This window comes from Galeopterus variegatus, unplaced genomic scaffold, assembly GCF_000696425.1.
Source record: "Galeopterus variegatus unplaced genomic scaffold, G_variegatus-3.0.2 Scaffold3134, whole genome shotgun sequence".
NCBI lineage: Eukaryota > Metazoa > Chordata > Mammalia > Dermoptera > Cynocephalidae > Galeopterus > Galeopterus variegatus.
In genome coordinates, this window is record NW_007729245.1 from 20,041 (window position 1) to 43,865 (window position 23,825).

The window sequence follows — 23,825 nt, forward strand, 5'->3', positions numbered from 1 at the left end:
CATGGTACTGGTATAAAAATAGACACTCGGACAAGTGGAGCAGAACAGAGAACACAGAAATCACCCCTCAGTCTTACAGCCCTCTGGTATTTGACAAGAGCAACAAAAACATAAGTTGGGGAAAGGACAACATCTTCAATAAGTGGTGCTTTGAAAATTGGATATCCATATGCAGAAGAATGAAATTAGACATGCACCTCTCACCTTATAACAAAATCAACTTACAATGGATTAAAGACTTAAATATAATACCTGAAAGCATAAAACTACTAAAGGAAAAAAATAGGGGAAACTCTTCTGGAACTAGATCTGTGCACAGACTTTATGAACAAGAACCCCAAATCACAAGCAACACAAGAAAAAATAAAGAAATAAGACTATATGAAACTAAAAATCATCTGGACAGCAAAGGAAACAATCCACAGAGTGAAATGCCAACCTACAGAGTAGGAGACAATTTTTGCAGACCATACATTTGACAAGGGATTAATATCAATAATATACAAAGAACTCGTAATTACACAGTAAAACCCCCCAAATAACCCAATTAAAAAATAGGCAAAGGTGATGAATAGACATTTTTCTAAGGAAAACATACAAATGGCCAACATGTACATGAAAAAGTGCTCAACATCACTAATCATCAGGGAAATGTAAATTAAAAGCACATTGAGATGTCATCTCACCCCAGTTAGACTGGCTATAATCAAAAAGATGGAGAATAACAAAAGCTATTTAGGGTGTGGATAGAAGGGAATGCTCCTACAGTGTTGGTGCTACTGTACATTAGTACAATCACGATGGAAAACAGTATGGAGGTTTTTCCAACAACTACAGATAGATCTGCCATACATTCCAGCAATACCACTTCTGGGTACATAGCCAAAGGAATAGAAATCATCATGTTGAAGGGAGACTTTCACTCCCATGCTCATTGCAGTTCTGTTTACAATAACCAAGATAAGGAACCAACCTAAGTGTCCATCTATGGATGACTGAAAAAGGAAAATGTGGTATATGCACATCATGAAAAATTACTCTTAAGTAAAAAGAATAAAATTCTGTCATTTGCAACAACATGGATGAACTTGAAGAAAATTATGTTGAGAGAAATAAGCAAAGCACATAGGGAAAAATACCGCATGTCCTCACACTTAAGTGGGAACTAAGAGAAAGAAGGAAGGAAAGGAAGACCACAGTGGTGCATTGGCCTTGCAGAGGGATAGAGCATACCTAGGGTTGCAAGGTGGGGTTGGGGAAGCAGGGATGGGGAGGGAGGCTGGGGATTAATTGGGTGGGGGACACGAGGTATAACCACAAGTTGCGGTAATGGACATTCTGCCAGTATTGATCTGGTCATCACATCTTGGGCACAAGTGGTGACGGTCAGCTTTTACCCCATGAATATTTATAGCGAATCCAAAAAAAAAAAAAGAAGGAAAGAAAAAAAAAAAAAAAAAACTAAATACATACTCACTACCGATTTGCAATTTTTCTCATTTCTAATATAGGTGTTTACAAGTATAAATCTTCCTCTAAGCACTGCATGAGCCTTGCATCCTATAAATTTTGATATGGTGTGCTTTATCTAAAAAAAAAAAAAAGAAAAGAAAAAAAACCAAACTAAATATATACTCAAGAAATCATGTGAATTAACTATATATTTGAACATTTTTCTCTTTCGCCATCATCTTGCTTTTAACTTATACGTATGCCTCTGATTTAAAAACAAACAAACAAGAACATCCAAAAAGCTTAGACTCCATAAAAGCTTTAGAAACCAGGAAGAAGTCTAACAGATGTTTAAGATAAGTGAATGATTTACTTTTAAACCATTATTTTTTAAAACTTCTGCAATATGTTCTCTTGATAGTAATTTCATGTGTTAAGCTAGATTTCTATCCAATGTTTGTAGCTACCCTCTTCTGATAGTTAATGCTTTTTTTCTTTACATTTTAAGCACTAACATTACCAATAACTTTTCCTACATTTTTAGGATACTTACTTGGATTTTTTGTTAGCTGTTCCTCAGAAAATAATATTATCTGACCTTCTGTGGCATCAGGGCAAGGGCTGATGCAATCATGTTAGCCTTTTCTTCTGTGAGATTTTGAACCATTGACCCCAGAGTAAATACCACGACTCCATCTTTTCCAGAGCTCTGGACAAACTCTTCCAATTCCTGTAAAAAAAAAAAAAAAAAAAAAAAAAAAAGAAAGAAAGAAAAAGAAAGAAAAAAAATCAGTCTTTTAATACGATAGCTTAGTGCCACAAAAATAAAACAACCCCACAAGATTCTCAATGTGTCAGAATTATTAGATCAGCTTTGTCCTTATATATGTTCAACCGTGGTAGAGATTGAAATATGACCTGAAATCATTGTTTATTAGGCCAATTAAAAACGATCAAAGTTTGAGTTGTCTTCTAGCATGTTCTAAATGTTTTTGAGGAGTCTGTATGTGTATATGTCTGTATTTAAAAATTATTGACTACTTGTTATCTCCCAGCATCAGCTGAACTCCTTACATGTAATGAGCCTAAGAGATACGTATACATTTGCAGATGAGAAAACTATCCCATGGATGTCACATAGTTGGTCCAAAGCAATACAGCAGTAGGTAACAGAAGCAAATTTCCAAGTTAAACTTAATTACTATAAGGACGATGACCATATTGGGTATTCTCTACTTAGCCTTGGATGCTAAGATTATCACCAACTTTTTTTTCTTTCTCATTCTTTAATGAAGACTAACTTTTACTCTTTTAATTTTCAATTTTTATTATTAACATATTCATTATTACATATTGTAATTTTTTGTACACACTTTACCTGACCTATCACTTACCAAACTCCCTCCCTCCCTCCCCGCAACTCTAGTATCCTTAGGTTTGTTCTCTCCTTCTGAAAGTTCAACATATTGTTGTGGTTCTTTCCCTTCCTTCCTTCCTTCCTTCCTTCCTTCCTTCCTTCCTTCCTTCCTTCCTTCCAATTGTTCTTAGCACCTAGTTATAAGCAATAATGTGAGGTAGTTCTCTTTCCTTGTCGGTCTTACTTCACTTAACATAATTTTCTCCAGACTTATCTAGTATATTGACATACTAGTGGTATAGTACATTTTTTGTTTCATAAATTAAAATTTTCTTTTTTTGGTTGCATTTCTATCTTATATGAGCTTTCATACTCACATTTTGGCACAAGGTAGCTATATAAATTCCTTACCAAATACATAACAAAGAAATATACAATGCATGCTCTAGAGATGACAGTGAAATTATTAAAAATATAGCTTTGCATTCAAGTAAAAATAGCATATCTGATCATATTTAAGTAAGAAGAATTAATTCCACCCTCTCTCTAAGTACTATATCAAACTAAGCTTACCAAAGAAGACAATAAAAAATGTGTGAAAATTGAAAGGGGAAGTTATAAAATGTCCATGTACATTTATAAAAATATTGGAAAAATTTAAATAACCAATATTGAAACTACTAGAAATAATAAAATATTTCACCAAGTTGGCCAGAATATAAGCATTATAAACAATCCATAATATTCTTTCATAACAGCAATAATCAACCTGAATTGAAAGTTTAAAAAAAAATGTCAGCATTCATTGCAGCAATTAAAAATATAAATTAAGAGTACAGGTACATGTACTTTTATAAAAAACTTTTAAATTCTAGTAAATTACATAAAAGAAGACCCAAATAGAGAGACAGAATTAATAAGATGAGTGTCCGCATCTGTGTGTGTGTGTAAGGAGAAAGAAAGAGAGATTTTAAGGAATATGCTCATGTGAAATAGAGGCAAGCAAGTCCAAAACCTGCAGGCTGGGCTGTAAGATTAGAGACCAGAGAAGAGCCGATGTTACAGTTCAAGTCTCAAGGCCGTCTGCTGGAAGAAATTCCTGTTGCTTGGAAAAGGTCAGTCTTTTGTTCTAATTAGGCCTTCAACTGATTAAATGAGATCTACACATGGAGAGGAATCTTCTTTACTTAAAGTCAACTGATTTAAATGTTTTTTTTTTTTTTTTTGTCTTTTTTTCCATGTCCGGCAACGGATCGCAACCCTCAGTGTTGCCCCCGTACCGGACCGGGGACAGGCAACGGGATCGCAAGCCTCGGCGCCGCTCCCGCGCCTCGCTCAACCAGTGAGTGGGAACCGGTCTATACGTGGGATCCGAACCCTCGGACGGGAGCGCCGCCGCGTTTTCCCAAGCGGCGCACTATCCAGTGCGCCACCGGGCCGGCCCCCAACTGATTTAAATGTTAATCTCATCTAAAAACACCCTTACAGAAACATTCAGGATAATATTTGGCCTTATATCTGAGCATTGTGGCCCAGGCAAGTTGACAAATAAAAGTAACCATCACATTGTTCCTAAATAGATTGACTTAACATAGATATCAATCATTTTAAATTAGTTTGCAATTGCAGTATATTTTTCTTGAGAACATTGGAAAATTTTCAAATGTATATGGAAGAAAATTTTTCATAAATAATTAATAAACTTTGAAAGAGAAAGGGAAATACTGGGAACTACTTCAACCAGGTAATAATGTATAATATAAAATGAATGCCACTGACTTCCTAACAGACAAAGCGAAATATTGAACAAAGCAGTGAGCTCAGAAAGAGAACCATGAGTATGTAAAAGCTTGTGGTATGATGTAGGTGATATCATAAGTCACTGAGACAATCGGTGCAAACAACTCATACTGATTGGGTTATTTATTAAGAAGTTGTAATAAAAGTATATTCACTAGTTAGACAAAAAAAGGACACGGGTCCTTACCTCACACCATACATCAATATAAAATATGTGTATTAAATGCATGAGTGTTAAAGTAAAATAAAGGTATTAAGCATTTTTCAGAAGAAAACACAGGCGAATGTCTTTATAACTTTGAAGATAAAAAAGACATTTTCAATAGTACTTTGAAGAGCACAAAACATAAGGTAAAAAAAATATAGATTTGATTATATCAACTTTGGTGCTTTATGTTTAAAAAGGGAAATCAGAGGTAACAGTAAAAGATGTATGACAGCACGGGAGAAGATATTTGCAATGGCTAAGATAAGGGCTGACACCTAGACATTGTAGATTACAGAAAACTTGTACTGTGACCTTATGATCCCAGTATTAGGTATATGTTTCAAATGCATACACTGATCCATAAAGGAACATGTTTGAAATTTTTCTTCACAATATTCTTTGTAGTAGGATAGAGATGGAGACACCTAATTTTTTTAAATGGGGAATAGGTAAGTCAAATGTAGTAGATACATATAACAAAATTCCTGCAACAGAGTGAATGAACTGTATTTACAAATAGAAACTTGGATAAATATGAAAAATAGTATTGCATAATAAATAAGAAACTATAAATTATAGCATAATATCATTTACATAATTAAGAAACTCAAATCAATAACACATATTGTTTAGGATCAATAGTTACCTAGATAAATATGTGCAAATTTGAATGAGTGGCTAAATATTAAGTGTACTTTACTGCTGCCTAATGGTGGTAGAAGAATGGAAAAAGAAATGAAGACAAAGGAAAAAGGTAAAAATATAAGTAAATCAAGAGTGGATTGTGCTATGGACTGATTATGATATGGTGTAAATTGAAAGTTTGTTTAATACATTCGCTGAACTAGAGGTCCAAACAAAGCAAAGAAAAACAGATATAAATTGTACAATTCCACAAACTTGTTTTGGCATTCAAAATCAAAGTGACATCATATATCATGTTTTTTGCTCCTCTCCCCAGCCTTTTCCTGTTACTTTTTTAGAAGGGGGAGATGAAAATCCAATTGAGTTTTACTCCAGATCCCTGTCTGGGCCACACTCACTAGGGTTTCATTGTGCTGGGTGTTGTAAGAACACACATACATACATGGGTGAGTGTGGCTCTTACTCTACTTCTTCTATAGATGGGGAAAACATTTAAGAAGAAAAGAACCTGTTCCAAGGGCAGGCCCCGAATACAGTCTTCTTCTTTTCAAATGTACATGTGTCTCATTAGTTTGAGATAGCTGCGCAATTATTGATACGATTTTGTCTCCAGGGAAGAAACAGCTATGCGCACTTGATTCAAACCAAATGACCCAGGCTGATTTACCAGAGAGCTCTGCACAGGGATTAAGGTACATAAGACTAACTCTGAAACAACATTATTTATTGTTTTTTTAAAATTTCCAATTTTAGCATGTTTTCTTATCGTGTTCGTGTATATAGGAGCCCATATAAATAAATAAATAAATAAATAAATAAATAAATAAAAAGATAAATAAATAAATAAATAAATAAATAAATAAATAAATAAAATAAATGACACACAAGGAAAGAAAAAGCCAGGATTTATTCTTTAACTTCTTTTCCCCTTAATCTCCACCTCCAGGTGAACACTAAGTCCTAATTACGTTGTTTGTAAACACTTCTTAAATCTCCTCACTTTGACTGGAAAGCACTACCATACCACAGTTTGGATCTCTATAATCTCTTGCAGGAACTACTGCAACTACATCTTCACTCATTTTCTTGCCTTCAATCTTTCTTCCTTCCAAACAATTCAAACAGATGATCTTTATGAAAAGGAAAACTCTGCCATATTACTCCTTAAACATTAGTGACTTATACTTCGTTGTCTGCCGTGAGCAATCCTGCTATAGGGAATGGCACGGGAGTGATACCCCTTGTTCTGCAGGCTACAAGGGGGTCCCATGTGTGTGGCATGGCTCCGTGGAATTTCTTTCTTTTTTTTTTTTTTCGTATTCATATTTTCAATTTATTTTGTTTTTTGTTTTTTTTATATTTTTTTATTTTGTCAATATACAATGTAGTTAGTTATTGTGTCCCTTCACCGAAACCTCCCTCCCTCCTCCCTCTCCCCCCTCCCACGCAGGTGTGTCCCCTCTATTTTCTTGTTGTAAGAACTTCAAAAAAAAAAAAAAAGGTGGGGTTGTTATATCTTCCTCTCCCCCCCCCGTTTTTTTTTTGTTGTTGTTGTTGATGTTGTTGTTGTTTGTTTTTTTTGTGTGTGTGTGAGAGTGTGTGTGTGTGTATTGATTCATTCACCTTTAGCTCCCTCCAATAAGTGAAAACATGTGGTATTGCTTTTTCACTGCCTGACTCGTTCAACCACAACTTTTTTTTTGAAGTTCTTACAACAAGAAAATGGAGGGGACACACCTGGGTGGGAGGGGGGAGAGGGAGGAGGGAGGGAGGCTTTGGTGATGGGACACAATAACTAACTACATTGTATATTGACAAAATAAAAATAATTGATAAAATCCAACACTCATTCATGATAAAGACCCTTTATAAATTAGGTATAGATGGAAAGTATCTCAACATAATCAAAGCCATATATAATAAACCCACTGCCAATATCATCCTGAATGGGGAAAAACTGAAAGCTTTTCCTTTAAGAACAGGAACCAGACAAGGATGCCCACTCTCACCACTCCTATTCAACATAGTTTTGGAAGTATTAGCCAGAGCAATCAGAAACGAGAAGGAAATAAAGGGCATCCTGATTGGAAAGGATGAAGTCAAACTGTCCCTGTTTGCAGATGACATGATCCTATATATCGAACAGCCCAAATCATCTATTAAAAAACTCTTAGAGGTGATAAAAGAGTTCAGCACAGTAGCAGGATACAAAATCAACACACAAAAATCAGTAGCATTTCTTTTCACCAATAGTGAACAAGCAGAAAGAGAAATCAAGAAAGCCTGCCCATTTACAATAGCCACCAAAAACATAAAATACTTAGGAATTGAACTAACTAAGGATGTGAAAAATCTCTATAATGAGAACTATAAACCACTCCTGAGAGAAATTAGAGAGGATACAAGAAGATGGAAAGACATCCCATGCTCCTGGATTGGAAGAATCACTATAGTGAAAATGACTATACTTCAGAAAGTAATATACATATTCAATGCAATCCCCATCAAAATTCCTATGACATTTCTCTCAGAAATGGAAAGAACTATACAGTCATTTATCTGGAATAACAAAAGACCACGAATAGCCAAAGCAACGCTGAGCAAAAAAAATAAAGCTGGAGGTATTACTCTACCTGACTTTAAACTATACTACAAAGCTATAATAACCAAAACAGCATGGTATTGGTATAATAACAGAGACTCTGATCAATGGAATAGAATAGAGCACCCTGAAATCAACCCACGCACTTACTGCCATTTGATCTTTGACAAAGGCATCAAGTCTATTCACTGGGGTCGGGACTCCCTCTTCAGCAAAGGGTGCTGGGATAACTGGATATCCATTTGCAGGAGATTGAAACTAGACCCATACCTCTCACCATGTACTAAAATCAACTCAAAATGGATCAAGGATTTAAATATACACCCCAAAACAATAAGACTTGTTAAAGAAAACATAGGAGAAACCCTTCAGCAAATAGTGCTGGGCACAGACTTCATGAATATGACCCCAAAAGCACGGGCAATCAAAGGAAAAATAAACAAATGGGACTATATCCGTGGAATTTCTTGTTTGTTCACCTTTGGTTGCTTGGCAAGGCTTCCCAGAATTAAGCAGCCTAATCTTTTGGCTTAGTATGACTTTGGGAAATTCCCTGGAGTTTCTCAAAGGACATGTTAAAATACATCAAAATTAACTGGTTTATTTAAGGGGCATTGTCAGTACTAAAGGTGTTTTTGATGCATGTTCCCAGTATGTGTTGGCTCCATTTAATTTTGTCATTAATCTTCCTTATTAGTGATGTGTGCATGGACCCATTGTGGTTGTGGTCATGCTCCTGTAGGTGTGGAATGAAGTTATTACGTTAGGTTTTATCTACATTCCCCCAGGGAGACGGTGGATCCGAGTGCAGTGGTGCTTATAACTAATTGATCATCAACCAGTTACAGATTTCTTTGTTTCGCCCCACTCCCACAGTTTCACTTGATTTACCATGAACATGTTCTTTCCTTAGTAATAATAAGAATGATATAGTGCGTTTTGGTTAGTTTGAGTAGGATCATTTAACTTTTCACTTTGTCCCCTGTGCTGTTCCCAGAATCTATTGGCAGGAAAATAAAAGGTATAAACACTGTGATTTTGATTATAAATTAAAATGATCAATATAGAGTATAAGCAATATTAAATTTTTAACCGTAACTACTCAATGTTATTAAAAGCAAGTATAGAAAGTATAAGTAAGATTTAAAAAAGGTTAAATCGTGAGTTAAGAAGGTTAAGAATTATAGTTTAAACTAAAAGTCTGATGCTCTTTAAAGCCAAGCATGCTGCTATTGTATAGTTTCCTGGCCACAAGCCATAGGCTTTGGGGTAAACTATTGATGCATGAGTGGGTGCTTTTCATCACAACATAACTGCTTTAGAACATTTTTCTTTTTCTTTTTCTATAGAGATAAAATAATAAGTGTTTTGATTAAAAGATAAATCATCATGTAAAAGGTTAAGTAAAAAATATAAATAAAGCAAGATTTTTGTGGTTGTCATCCACACTTGCACTAGACATCTGTGGTCCATCTCTTCCTTTTCACCTAATCCACACCATCTATTCAGGTCTAACGAATCTTGCGGAGCTGGTCTCTGGCAACTGTCCTTAAACTTGAGGTAAAGTATACTTAGTGATGCCCTTTTTTTCTTCACAACCTATTCCCTCACATCTCTCCAGAGTAATTTCACTGCTCTGTTCAACCAAACAGTTTATCATAATCATTACTAAACTTCTTCCAGGGTTCTTGTGTGGTTTTTTGTTTGTTTTTAGGTCATCGTACGTCTATTCAACCTATTCTCAAAGTAAAATTTCTCCTCTATTGGAAAATTCTAAAACTGGGTTATTCCAAATAACTTGTAATTTCAAAATCTCAGTGTTTTAAAAGAACAGTTTATTTCTTTGTCATGTCATACATCTATTTATTGTGCTGCAGTTGCTATGTATATTCATTGATTCAAAATGCAGGTAGACAGAGCAGCTACTAACTCTACTAATTCATATGACAAATGGAAAGAGAATTCTGGAGCTATGGACATGGCAATTGAGTGCTAGACCCAGAAATGATGCATGCCACTTCAGCTCATATTTATTGACCAGACATTATTTCATACCCCACCCCCCAACTCAGGGGCAAAAAATTTTGTTCCTATGAAATATCTGGCATATTTGATGGACATAACTAATGACTGACATGATAAGGTTGCAGTATATCTATGGTAGTATAATTACTTCAGACAGTAATGTCCGCTCATCTCTATTAATTCTCTATTTTTTTCAGTTTAACGATCAAATGTTATAAAAATAAAGAAGAAATCATTGCAGGAGAAAAATACTCAAACAAGCAAACATAAGCACAATAAATTACCTCAGGTAGGGACTTTGCAGGCCTGCAGTGAAGTCCTCCAACGAATTCAAAATTAGGTAAATAAGGGCGAGGAAATTCAAAATCCCAGTAAGTTCGAATCAACCACATTTCAGCTTTTCCCATAATCTCACAAATTGTGGTAGGTCTTCCTGAAAAAAAAATAAAGAATGATAGAGGGAAAATAAATTGATATATTAAATGAGAAATATTTCACAATCTAATTTTCAAAGAAAATCTTTAAAGAACCACTATTCGGCCTGTGTAATCCATCTGAAATCAGCTGGCCTTTCAAGAGTACATTCTGTTGAGATTATGAATACCCAGACAAGGATTTAAGACTAGAACAAGGTCAGAAGCCCACTGCTTTCCCTCTGCCAGTCCAGTCTTTCTGCTTGAACCCCACATGAGCCCAGCTCCGCGCTGAGAATGGGCTCATACTCCCGGCCAGGAACCCAGGCAGTGATCCTCCACTCACTGTAACAGAGCGCCTCCTCCTCTTCTGCAATTCCAATTTATCTCATCCTTATTGCTGCAAAAGCCTTCTGATGCCTTTATCTGGAGGCTTTTGTGATTTATCTATCTTTTTCTAGTGTTTTTGAATGTGCTGCCACAGAAAATTATATCCTACCAGGAGTGGAAATCTTTTAATAAATGTTTGAAAGTGATTAACTCCTTCATCACACAAAATTAAAGTTCCTATGTCACAGGGCTTTGTCAACTTTGGTGAGACATAGCACTGCATAGTAATTTGGTTCTAAAATATTTGCTGTCTGACATATTAAAGGACAAAAACTATGAAAGGGGTATCTTTCTGCTGACATGGCAAGCAATTGAACTTTAACGGAATAAGAACTCAAATTAATGACTCTGAGTAAGGTCACTTTGCTTCGTCAGAGTAGTCATTTCTCAATTCTATTCAGTTATTGTGGTATGAGGAATCGTACCCAGATACTTGGTGTCTTCAATGTGTATTCAGTGATATAGATATGAGGAAACCATAGCAATGTATGTTTTCCACATCTGGCTCTTTGAATATTCTCCTTATGTCTTAAATGTACCAGCATTTTGGTTAGGAAATATGAGAGATTATGAACTGATCAGGACAGTGTATCTGTATAAAAGCAAGCAAATTTCAGTAATTGATGTGTTTAATTCTGGTAATGACGATGATGTCCGAAATCCAGATTCATATTCAGTACATATCCCATTTTAGTGCCTTGTTCAAATCAGCCATGGGTGTGATCTTATTCTCTTTGTATGATACATCACTACTCCATCCTTTCTATAACTACTTTATTGAGATATAATTTACATATTGTACGATCCTTCCTTATAAAGTACATAACTGAGTAGTTTTTCGTGTATTCACAAAGTTGAGCAACCATCACTACTGTTTAATTTTAATTCATTTTTAAAATTTAGAACATTTTCACTACCCCCAAAGGGCATTGTTTATTACACCCATTTTATTACCGATGGAAAATCATTATCTGTTTCTCCCTTTTCTGATCCCCTGACAAAAACTAATCTACTTTCTGTCTCTATGGATTTGCTATTCTGAGCATTTTATATAAACAGAATCGTTCAATATTTGGTGTTTCATGCTGGCTTTTTAAATTAACCAGAATATTTTCAAAGCTCCTCCATGTTTTAACATGTATCATCATGTCATTGCTTTGTATTCCTGTATAGTATTTCTGTGCATGAATGTACCACATTTTATTGATCCATTCATCTGTTGATGAACATCTGGGTTGTTTCCACTTTTGGCTTCTGTAAATAATATGTTTTCTTGACTGCATACCTAGCATAGAATCAGTGGTTCATGTGGTTGATTCACTCTCTTTCATAACACGATGATATTTTTTTCCTGTTGAAATTCCTCCTCCTTAGATAACAGTGTAGTATGCTTAATGCAACTTAAAAAAAAGATAAAGCCAATACAGTCCAAAGAAAATTTAAAAAGTAACTGATTTAGATAAAGAGATTATTAGAAAGGTGTCTCAAATTGTGTAATCAAAAGATATTACAACAATTCCTTCTGATGTCATTCTGGGGCAATTTACCGATGAATGTTCTAAGGATTGATTAATCTTCTAGGAGAATGTGCTTAAGTTTGACTTTGTTATTTAATATTGATTTACTATTTACTTTTGAGTTCAGATACAATGTAGCCAAATATTAACTTGCATATTTCTGTCTGGTAGAAATATCTTTCCCAAAATCATGATTTTATTAGCATTAATCAATTTTGTATCTGATTTGGCAGAATAATCATCACATTCCTTTTTCTCACCAGAAAGTTTATAAATACTTCTTCAAAATATTTTTTGAAACAGATTTGCAATCTTACTGGTTTCTTCCTCAATGATGCAGATATTTCTACAACATTGTTTATTTAATATATATGTGAGTTATGGATTATATTTTTCTAAAAATTTGAAGAATATACTTGGACTGAATGACATAATAAAGATTCCAAATTCTAAACAATCAAATGAAAAATGACAGCTAATAGCCTTTTAAAATGTAGACTGGCAAATAAATCTTTTTTCTTCTATGTATCAAATCTTTACATTCTTTCTCAGAATATTGATTCTTTCCTAAAAGTTACACTTTATAGTATTAAGACCTAGGAAAGAATCAGAGACAGAATAATCATCTATCAGTAATGCTTTACTATAAAAGAGGTTTGAAACCTGAGTACCAAATGACTGGGATCAAAAGTAATCAAATAAGTTAATTCCAGGAGTAGATCTGTCACTGCTTGATCCATGGCTCAGAGATGGTCACCAGGATCGGCTACTCAGTTACCTTTTCTCAGTTTTGCCTTTTGCTGCTTGGCCTATGACCATGGGTAAAGGATGGGTGTAGTAGTTTCTGTATGCATTTTTCAGGGTGAATTCAAGAGGAAATAAGCATTTGCCTCTGTCCCAGAATGCCCAGAAAAAGTCTCAGTGCAACAATTGGATCTGATTAAGTTGTGTACCTCCTTAAACCAGTCACCGGTATTATGAAGCATTCACATTGTATGGAAATTGGTGAGGAAATCATTTTTCAGAGGAAATTTACATTACTGGTAGCAATAAAAAGGAAAATGGATGTTTCCTTATAAAAGATCACAATTATATAGGAAAATTTTAATATTTATAGGAGCAAATTAACCTTTAGTAGAGATAAGTTATTATAGAAACTTCTGTTAAAATTAGTAAGATGGAAGATTTCTGGTTATTACCACTAATACTTATTGTCATACTTGAGGCATCAGTCAATGGAATAAGCAGCAACAGAAATAACAACAACCCCCCCAAAAATGGAAATCAAAACCAAAATCTAAAACAAGTGGGAGACAGTATTGAAAGAAAAAATAGCTAATATTTATTGATGTGATTTTTATCTAGTTAATCTGATATAAATCTCTCAACTTAAATGTTAGTAGAATTTATTAAGACATTTTAGTTAGGTTACTGAATTGAAGAGTGAGAAACAGAAATATCGATAGCTTCCTTAACCCTGCAATAGCCACTGCAAGAAGATGTCAATGGTAACTACAAACTGTAAAGAATAATCTCAGAAATAAATATTTAAGATTTTAATCAAAAGGATGTAAGGCATTATTGAATGTTAGATAAAAAATATATAAAGGAAATTTCTTTTGCTGAAAGACCCTAGATGTTCAAGAGGTAAGTTTTCCACCAATTAATCTCTAAATTCAGTGTAAGCCAAACTCAATATCCATACAGAGCACTTCTACTCCATTAACTTCTGTAAAGTTCATTTGATTGTGAAAACAGAAAGCAAATATTTTCTTGCTGGGTCACTAGGGGAAACAGTGAGTGGTGCTGCTCCCATTTCCAACCTTTGATTGCTGAACCCATGAATCCTAGCTAAGGTGGAAACAGCACCGTATACTGGGCACTGATGCAGAGCATATGCAGCCTTTTGGAGAAACTTGCCCCAGCACTGTAAGCTATTACTATCTATCTGGCCCTGTAACTGATCTTCAAAAGGCCATTCCACTGTTATATCTGATCAGTTGCTTGCAGATGGAGGGATAAATAACAACAACAACAAAAAAAAATCCATTAAATTCTGTGTGCATGGGACCATCCAGTAAGAATAAAATGCTGCCGTTTTCATGATGTAAGCAGTCCAGAGATGTATTGAAGCTTCAGTTGAGTCACCTACTGGTTAAGCCAATAATTGGTTGTCAATCTCAAAATATTGTTTTCTGCCCAGGCCAAACAGCTGAGTTGAATAGGAATGTGTTGGGTACAAACTCCCCTGACTTTTTCAAGTTCTTGATGGTGGCAGTCCTTCTGAGAACGTGGTATTGCTTTTGCTTTACTAATTTCCCAGTTATGGGCAGTGGCTTCATGTGGCCTAGTGGCTTCCGCTTGGCTTCTCCAATCTTATAACTCTCACTCCACCAGTCAGAACACCAGTGCAGGGATTCTGGCAGCTGCCAACTACATCTATACCAATTATGCTTTTCAAAACAGGGGGAATAACCACAGATAGGGTTGGGCACATACTAGGCCTACTGTGAGATGGACCTGAGCTAAAACTCCATTGATCACTTGTCCTCCATAAGCCACTACTATGACCACTGGACCACAGTGATGTTTTGGATCTCCAGTAATTGTTAGTCCAGAGCCAATGTCCAGTAGTCCCCAAAAGGTTGGATTATTTTCTTTTTCCCCATGCACCTATCCCTTAGTAAAGGCTATAGGTCCCCTTGGGAAAGGAGGAAAACTAACAGTATAAATTTTTAATAGTGTGCTGGTGTCTTTCCTCAAGCTAACCTGCCCTCCCCTTCTTTCAAGCAGTTCTGAGTCTATTAACTGGGTGAAGTCTGGGAATTGATTGAGAGGTCATGACACTCTTTTTTTTTATAATTCATCTAAGAATTTGTTCACTTGATCTGGAATTTTTCCACTAATAGAAACCAAGTAATAATTTGATAGGCTTCCTATCTATTCCACAACTGGGAATACAATGATTAACTAACCAAAGCCATAGGTCTGTGCTATTCGGACTACTCTGATTGCTGCTTTGACTCTTCTGTCCATCCTGGTAACCACTCCCACCTTGCCTTTGGAGGTTGTGTGCTGCCTCCTGGTTTCTGCCACTCTGGGATCTAGTTACTCCCAATGGATTTGGGTTTCCCAATAAAGTTACTGCAGGTTGCTAAAGGCTTAGGGATAACCGTACTATGATCCTACTCAAATCTGGAGACTCAAATGAGCTAACATTCTTGACAAAGACATTCAGTTTGATATATTTTTTTCTGAGAGTGGAAGTTGAAAACAAGGAGTATTATATTTTGAGCTATTTAATCTAGAATTTTTCAGCATATACAACTGTGTGCATGTGCATGATTTAATTTAATGCACATGTGTGAGGCAATTACTTAATATTTGATTCAAAAATGATGATTACACAATTAAGAACACCTAATGAAACCACTTCTACTATTTATCTCTAAATCTTCACTGGAGTACAGTTAGTCCACATAAGGAAGATTCAAAATAATTTTCACGGTTAATGTGACGTGTTAAATATTTGCAGGTTAGGTGAAAACACAATTCAGTATCTCTGCCCTTGCATAAAAAGATGAAGGGAAGTATCTAGAAGATCCAGAAAGCTGGCACACATTGCGGTGGAATTCAATAACAGGACACTGATTTGATTTTGTGCTCTAAGACTTAGCAGAAGTGTGTGGCACCTAATTGCCTCTAGAGTGATAGCTGAATGCTCTTTCTCCAATATTAATACATCTGCCCTAAGTGATCCTTCAGAACATGTGTTGGAGTAATTGAATGGAGAAAAGGCTAAGATTTTACTGATTTGACTACTCACTTACTTGCTACTTACTTACCCTCTAATAGATGTATAAACAGATAGCAGAATTCTATGCCTTTAAGTATCAACTGAGAGTGAGATTATGGGGCAGACAAACTATGCCCTCCATTTGCTTCTCTTTACTGGAGGCCATAGATACTAAAAAGAACCTCACGACTGTGAACCACAAAAGTGCTCTGAGTCAGTTTACCACAGGCGGGAAAACATTTTTCCTATTTGCCCTATCACAGACACTTGTATTTATTTGCTCTAAAAACAGTATTAGAAAAGCTTACTTTTATATATGGTTGCTGAGTGTTCCAAATTATAGTTTTGGGTACGTATGAGAGGTCTTCAAAAGGTACATGGAACGTTTCCTATTATCTTTTAATTCCATAATTCCATAAATGTTTTGAAGTACCCTCATATATATGTTTAATTACACACACAACAAATATATTAGCCTAAATATATAGGCCTTTTTTGGCATGTTTGTATATATATGTGGGTGTTTGTGTGTGTGTTTGGAGAAAGGTGAGATAGAGTAGATAAAAAAGAGAGAGAGAGAGACAGAATTTATATGGCCAATGGCTGGCACATGCTTAAGATAAACTAGGGCTTATAAAGTACATGTGTTTAAAGAATTAGATCATTCAGGATGTAGCTTATTCAAATGATTAACTATTTAAATTGAATAATGTTCTTGCTCAAAATACATTTTCTCTTAATATGAAAAATTGTTATGTTTTACAGAGGTGAATGGGGTTTATTTTGTTCTAATGAGCACAGAATACTTATTTTAAAGAAATGTTTGCCTTTTATACTTAACAAAAAATTTTACACTTGAAGATGAGCACTGTGTGAGAATTCCTCTTGTTATCAAGGCCTCAACTTCCATATAAAACCACAATTTACTTATGTGAAAATATCTCTCCTTAATAGAAAACATTGTAAATTTAAGGGCAATGCTAGGTAAGTCAACTGGGTAAAATAAAAATTTAAATTTAGGATATTAATATTCTAAATCTTCAGGGTTACATGAGAAGAACCTCACAGGGAGGACATGATTTTTTGTTAAGGTGCCAGTGGTGCTACCCACAACAAAGTTGTTCAGAAGAGTCACTTTCCTTTTAAAATATACCTTAAGAGAAAGACACGGATGCAAGAAATCTAAAAGACACAGACTTCTGGACTGGCAGTCCAGGCAGGCACAAGCAATAAGGAGGAAGCTTTCTATTTTCATGGCTCTTTGCGATATAAACAAAACAAACAATAACAGTACAAGTTCCCATCTTTTGGAAAAAGAAGACAATTACATTGGAAATTTCCATTGCATTCATCTGTAGTATGGGAATGTAGAGATAAATAAGGAAGGATAAGAGGACTTGTTGAAATGGAGAGAAAGATTGTGTTCAGGGTCACAGCTCACTAGTTGCCATCTAATGCAATTTTATATAGAACAACAAAAACAACAAGAGATCAGTGAGATGAAGTTAAAAAAAAATGTATGGAAACAAAGTCCTTTAACAAAATATCTTCCACTTTCTCTCCTTTGGGAGACAAGAGCATATGCACCAAGTTACAGTTTTTTGACTATTTTCTGGTTTCATACTCAACACATACCAAGCCCCGCTACCAAACAACCAAGCCTACAAAGGTTGCAGAGAGAAAGCCAAAGAAGGAGGCAATTTATCAGACAGAAAACAGGATGTGTAAATGGCAAACTAAATAAGAAACAGTAAAAAGTTAAGCACACTGTCCGATTTGGGGATCCCAAATTGGTGTACACCTCCAAAAAGAATTAGTAGCAGCAAACAGGATTCATGTATAATTTACCTCCAAAAGAATTAGTAGCAGCAAACAGGATTTATGTATAATACATAGAAAAAACATTCTTTCTCTGATATGTTATTTTGCCTCAATCACCTAAAATTTAAATCTAAAAAAAAGGAAGAGAAAAAGAATCTTTTTTTTTTACTTAAAACCTACAAAAACTTGGCAAAAATGTGTGAACATTTAAAAATGCCTATTCTACGTTTTCATACAGCCAGATAAGCATTTAAGTTTTGCATATGAAATAACAATTCTTTTACATGCAAATTGCTCTTACCTAAAACATTGCTGTAATATTCATCCCATTCTGGAAATAGGTAGTAAAAATGCATCACATCATACATTACATATACATAGAAGTTCCCAATAGAAAACCGGAAAGTATACATGAATGGAATATTGAGAAGCTCCGCCACCAACTCTCCACAAAAGCTTAAAGGGTCAGCAAAGCAGATATCAAACTTAGCTGCCTTTAGCTTGGCGAGTAACTCTTTATTCATTACAGCACTCATAGAAGTTCCCAATAGAAAACCGGAAAGTATACATGAATGGAATATTGAGAAGCTCCGCCACCAACTCTCCACAAAAGCTTAAAGGGTCAGCAAAGCAGATATCAAACTTAGCTGCCTTTAGCTTGGCGAGTAACTCTTTATTCATTACAGCACTCATAGAAGTTCCCAATAGAAAACCGGAAAGTATACATGAATGGAATATTGAGAAGCTCCGCCACCAACTCTCCACAAAAGCTTAAAGGGTCAGCAAAGCAGATATCAAACTTAGCTGCCTTTAGCTTGGCGAGTAACTCTTTATTCATTACAGCACTCATAGAAGTTCCCAATAGAAAACCGGAAAGTATACATGAATGGAATATTGAGAAGCTCCGCCACCAACTCTCCACAAAAGCTTAAAGGGTCAGCAAAGCAGATATCAAACTTAGCTGCCTTTAGCTTGGCGAGTAACTCTTTATTCATTACAGCACTGTCACATATTCTTTTCAATGCACTTCCAAAACTCTTTTCGATTTTTGCAATCCTTAGGTACCTGTACCACCATGAAAGTTTTGGCAGTTCAAAAGAAGTTTCATAGATAAAGCTATTGATCTCTTCCATGAGAGTTTCTTTGGTTACTGGAAGTTGGAGGACCTCCACATTAAAGGGAATCTTGGTATGATCAAGCAGCAGGCTTGGTGAAGCTACCAGGATGGTTATCTCGTGCCCACGAAGCTGAAGTTCATCCAGAATAACTTTTAAATTAATCCAGTGACTGAAGTCCATTGGCCAAACAAGTATTTTCCCACTTCTTCCAGAGTCGAAGAAACACAGATGCAGCATGAAAAGGACACAGAAGACTTTCACAGTCCCCATGACCAACTCTCACTCTAGTTAACTAAGCCTGGGCTTAAACCAAGCACAGGAGGCTGATGCTCCAAAGACCTCTTTCTTGATCCTCTCAATCAATTTATTGTGGGCTGGGCAAACATTAAAGAGTGAACTTTGTATTATTGATCTTCTCAACTTATGGTGGGATGGGCTAAACTCTGAAGAGTGTACTTTGTATTATTGATTAAAATCGAATGCAACTGTTTTGAAGAAAACAATATAATCAGTTGCTAAGAAAATACTCAGAACTAGAATTTCAAGCTTCTTTCAGACAACAAGAAAATAAAGGGGCTTAAAATTAAACACAAATGCAAAATAATTTCTAAATGATGTTAAGAAAATTCATCACCATTTGATGTTCATTCAATTAAGACTGAATTTTTATTCTATCTTTTTTTTCTGGTTTCATTTGAATGTTCATTTGAACAGAATGATGTCTCAAGTATTTACCTTGCTGATAACTCTCCTGGATATTCTAGTAAGAACAGAGGCTCTCTCCTCCTTTTAGGAAAAAATGGGTACTTTAAGAGGTACAGGGAGAAGATTTAAGTCCACATCTAATGTTAAATCCAAAGCTTTTCTGTGATATCACATCAATCTTTAAGCGAAAAGTAGAATCATTTTTTTTTTTAACCATTACTAAAGATATGTGTGAATATTCTGATTTAAGGTCAGATTAATGTTGTGTTGAGAAGCAATATCTCAGAACAGAAAATAAAAACCGTGAAGAAGATAAGAATCTCATCTTTACAGCATATCCAATTCTATTTTCTTTGCAGTTTTGTTCTCACAGACTTTTTATTACTTGTAATTTCATTTTTTCTTTTTTTTTTTTGACTAGATCTCCATACCTAGAAGTCACTACCCTATGTAGAAAAGGATTCAATGTCATTTAAAATAATATGTTCATGTAAAATGTTTTTGCTTAAAATGTTGATTTTTCCCCAAATAATTAATCAATAGGAATATATAATAATAATATTATTATTTTCCTTATCATAAGAATTACTGGGCAATAATAAAACAGTATTGACTGGGTATTCAATTGATTACCATATCATACAAATTTGATTGCCCAAGTATATGTCAACTCATTTTCCTTTATCAGTCTTCTCTACTATCATGTAAACCTAGCCATTTCCATATCTAATGTGGAGTTTCTGCAACAGCCTTCTTATATACCTGCTCCCACTTTTGTATACCTACAAACCACTCTCCACACAGAAAATTCCCTGTTTTCAAAAATATCTATTGCAGGGGCCGGCCCGGTGGCACACTGGATAGTGTGCCGCTTGGGAAGCGCGGCGGCGCTCCCGTCCGAGGGTTCGGATCCCACATACAGACCGGCTCCCGGTCCGGTACGGGGGCAACACTGAGGGTTGCGATCCGTTGCCAGACACGGAAAAAAAAAAAAAAAAACAAAAATAAAAACAAAAATATCTATTGCAGGGGCCGGCCCGGTGGCACACTGGATAGTGTGCCGCTTGGGAAGCGCGGCGGCGCTCCCGTCCGAGGGTTCGGATCCCACATACAGACCGGCTCCCGGTCCGGTACGGGGGCAACACTGAGGGTTGCGATCCGTTGCCAGACACGGAAAAAAGACAAAAAAAAAAAAACAAAAAAAAAAAACAAAAACAAAAACAAAAATATCTATTGCAGAGAGTGCCATTCCTGAGCAAAGTACTTTAATAACTTTCTCTTTTACGTACATTAAAATCTACATTCTCTGACATGGCCCCTGAAATCCTGACACTTTTCTATATCATGACCTTCCACTCTCCTGCTCCATTCATCTCCATATCAGTTCACTTGTGCTTTGTGATAAGAAATTCTTTCCTACCTTGGTAATTTTGCTCTTGATTTTCCTCTTTTATTCTCTTTCTTATTCTTCCAATTTTATGTTTAACTCCCTTGGGAAGGTTTTTCCCTACCATACTATATAATATGCTTTCCCAGGTTACTGTTTTTGTTTCTTGGCCAAATGTCCCATGTTTGCTTGCATATAAAATATGTTTAACACTGCTGTGATGGACATAGTGCACAACACATTATAGCAGCAAGACCTGTAAGAAATTGACTGTTTACATCATGCAAGTTTCTATATGCACACGACAAATTTCTCTTTCGTAAGTACAACATATTTTCAAGGATAAATACAACATAAAAATGCAAACACACATAAAAATACAAATAAAACCCTTCCAGAGAACTACAAATAGAAGACACAGATGAGCACCTTTGCTGTACTTCAATAAAGCAGAATTATCTACATTAAGTACACTGATTGGAATTAGTGAACTAAATCCAGGTGGCTCTGTGCTTAATCTAACAGCCAGTTGCAAAACACAGGTTGCTGGTTCATTGGGAAGTTCGTGGTTTAAGTTTTGCATCCCAACTCAAAGTAACAGAACCTTTGCTACAACCAGAACAGGAAATACCTACTCTTTACACAACAGTTAACTCTTTGTGTATGTGTGTGTGTGTGTGTGTGTGTGTGTATTTTCTTTTCCCTGTTAGGAATCAAAGAAATATTTGCCATTCTTTATTGTTTCCAATGTTGTTTACAATATTCTTATTGTAATATTTAGTTATTTGACAGAAACATGACTATATACATTTATTGATATAACTACATACTTTTATCTTTTACAAGTCCAGTCCTTTTGTAAATTAATCTCCTTGTGCTCTTTAAACCCATCTTGCAAATTTGCTCAGAAAACAACTGTTGCTTTGTATTGCTTCGCCCCCTACGGATTTGTCACCTCACTTCCCCAGAGTGACAGAGACACAAAGGATTACTCAAAGCCCATCTCTTCTGAGCAGTGAAGGGCCCCAAAGTGGTTAATCTCCCACCGTAACCCTCAAGTGAGAGGGATCCCTTCCTTGGGAAATTAACACCAAATTGGGGTTCTTTTCCTGCATTTATTTTCCAAACCAGGAAGTTACAGGAAGATAACAAAGGTGGGGTTATAGTTTAACAATATAGGTTGGTAGCTCTCAGTGAAACAAGTCAGATGACATTCCATTAAGGCAATTAAGTGGTCCTATCAACACAAGCTTGATCTTAGCAAACATTCCCATCTTACAGCAATTTCTCAGTATCTTTCATAACAATCAGTAACTAGTCTGTGTTTGAGCCAGCAACCCTGCTGTGCCAGAATTCTTATCTTATACCAGAGACTTATAGCCTGAGGAAAATTTCCTTTCCCCTGCAAGGTCAATATTTGAAACTGAGGGCTTTGGAAAACCACGCCCTGTGAAGTACATATGCTTTATAGTATATTCCACAAACAACCAGCTCCTACCTTTCTTTATAATAGCAATCTTCCCCATTCCTGGAGATGGAATTAGAAATCCACATTCCTTACCAGATGCTTGGCCTAAGATTATGTCCACTACTGTGAAAGAAACTACTTTCAAGGCTGCTTTTAACATTATTTGGCATGGCTTGAAAAACCGGTGATGAATGTGAGGTTGAAGTTGTATCTCAAATATGCATTCTAAGCAGGCACACTGAGGATAGTGCTAGGATTCTTAAACATCTCTGGTGTTTAAGAGACCCACAGTCACCTACAGTTTATGTAGTTAATTTTAAATATTAAAAACACTAACCTGTGATTAGATAATCTACTAAAATTTCTAATGTACAAAATGTTTCGTCTGGATTCAGGAATTACCCCTGTTACTAAGTACTCTGCTCTTAAGATATAGCACAAAAATAAAAATTCTAACCCGAAGAAAACCAAAACATTTTTCTCTCAATGAACATGTATCAAAGAGTATAAAAAGTTATCCTTTTAAATATATACAAACTTTTTTAGACTCAAATATTGTTTCAATACTCCTCTAGGATTCATATGGTGAGCTGAAGAAGATACATTGAAAAAGAATTTACAAGTATTGCAATAGCCCAAACAATACTGTTAAGTCTGTTATACGGCAAACTTTTGGTAGCAAATGTCTTTGTTATTCCAATGAGGACAGAGATTTTCCTTATGGGATATCTGTGGCTATTTCTCAGCTGAACTCGTTCTTTTGGATTGAGTGAAGGCCATGCTGTATTTCCATTTGTGAGTACTTAATGGAGCTTTATGGAGTGTTAGAAATCTTGATTCTCCTTTGATCTTAGAATTGGATTTTTAGGTAAATGCATGCATAGGGCCATAACCCTTGAGCAGAGGGCCAAAGGTCCACAGATAGCTTGGCAAAAGCCCATCAATCAATTCTAGTCACTGTTTAGGGATTGGATTGTGTACTTTGACTATGTTAGGTCACTTGTTTGATTCTGGCTCAAAGGACTATTGACTATTTAACCTACTGATTGTTGTTAAGATATGTTGAGGAAGCTGCTTGATTGTTGTTTAAATATGCTGAGGAAATCGCTGTAGGAAAATAT

At 35.6% G+C, this 23,825-nt stretch overlaps 1 protein-coding gene across 1 annotated transcript; it reads right to left on the reverse strand.

Annotated features, from left to right (window-relative positions):
- Positions 1-2,041: 2,041 nt before the first annotated feature.
- LOC103599873 (UDP-glucuronosyltransferase 2C1-like) lies at positions 2,042-19,414 on the reverse strand. Its single transcript, XM_008584055.1, has 5 exons — positions 18,868-19,414; positions 18,328-18,639; positions 11,318-11,332; positions 10,374-10,522; positions 2,042-2,182 (listed from the first exon to the last, which is right to left on the reverse strand). Exons 1-5 carry the CDS (start codon positions 19,412-19,414, stop codon positions 2,042-2,044), a joined length of 1,164 nt encoding a protein of 387 aa, XP_008582277.1.
- Between the last annotated feature and the right edge of the window lie 4,411 nt (positions 19,415-23,825).

Coding starts and splice junctions, on each gene's coding strand:
- LOC103599873 (XM_008584055.1), bottom strand. CDS start 19,414: ATGGGGACTGTGAAAGTCTTCTGTGTCCTTTTCATGCTGCATCTGTGT. Junction 18,640..18,867: donor TGGGAACTTCTATGAGTGCT/GTAATGAATAAA, acceptor TGACCCTTTAAG/CTTTTGTGGAGAGTTGGTGG. Junction 2,183..10,373: donor CTGCAAAGTCCCTACCTGAG/GTAATTTATTGT, acceptor TTTTTTTTACAG/GAATTGGAAGAGTTTGTCCA.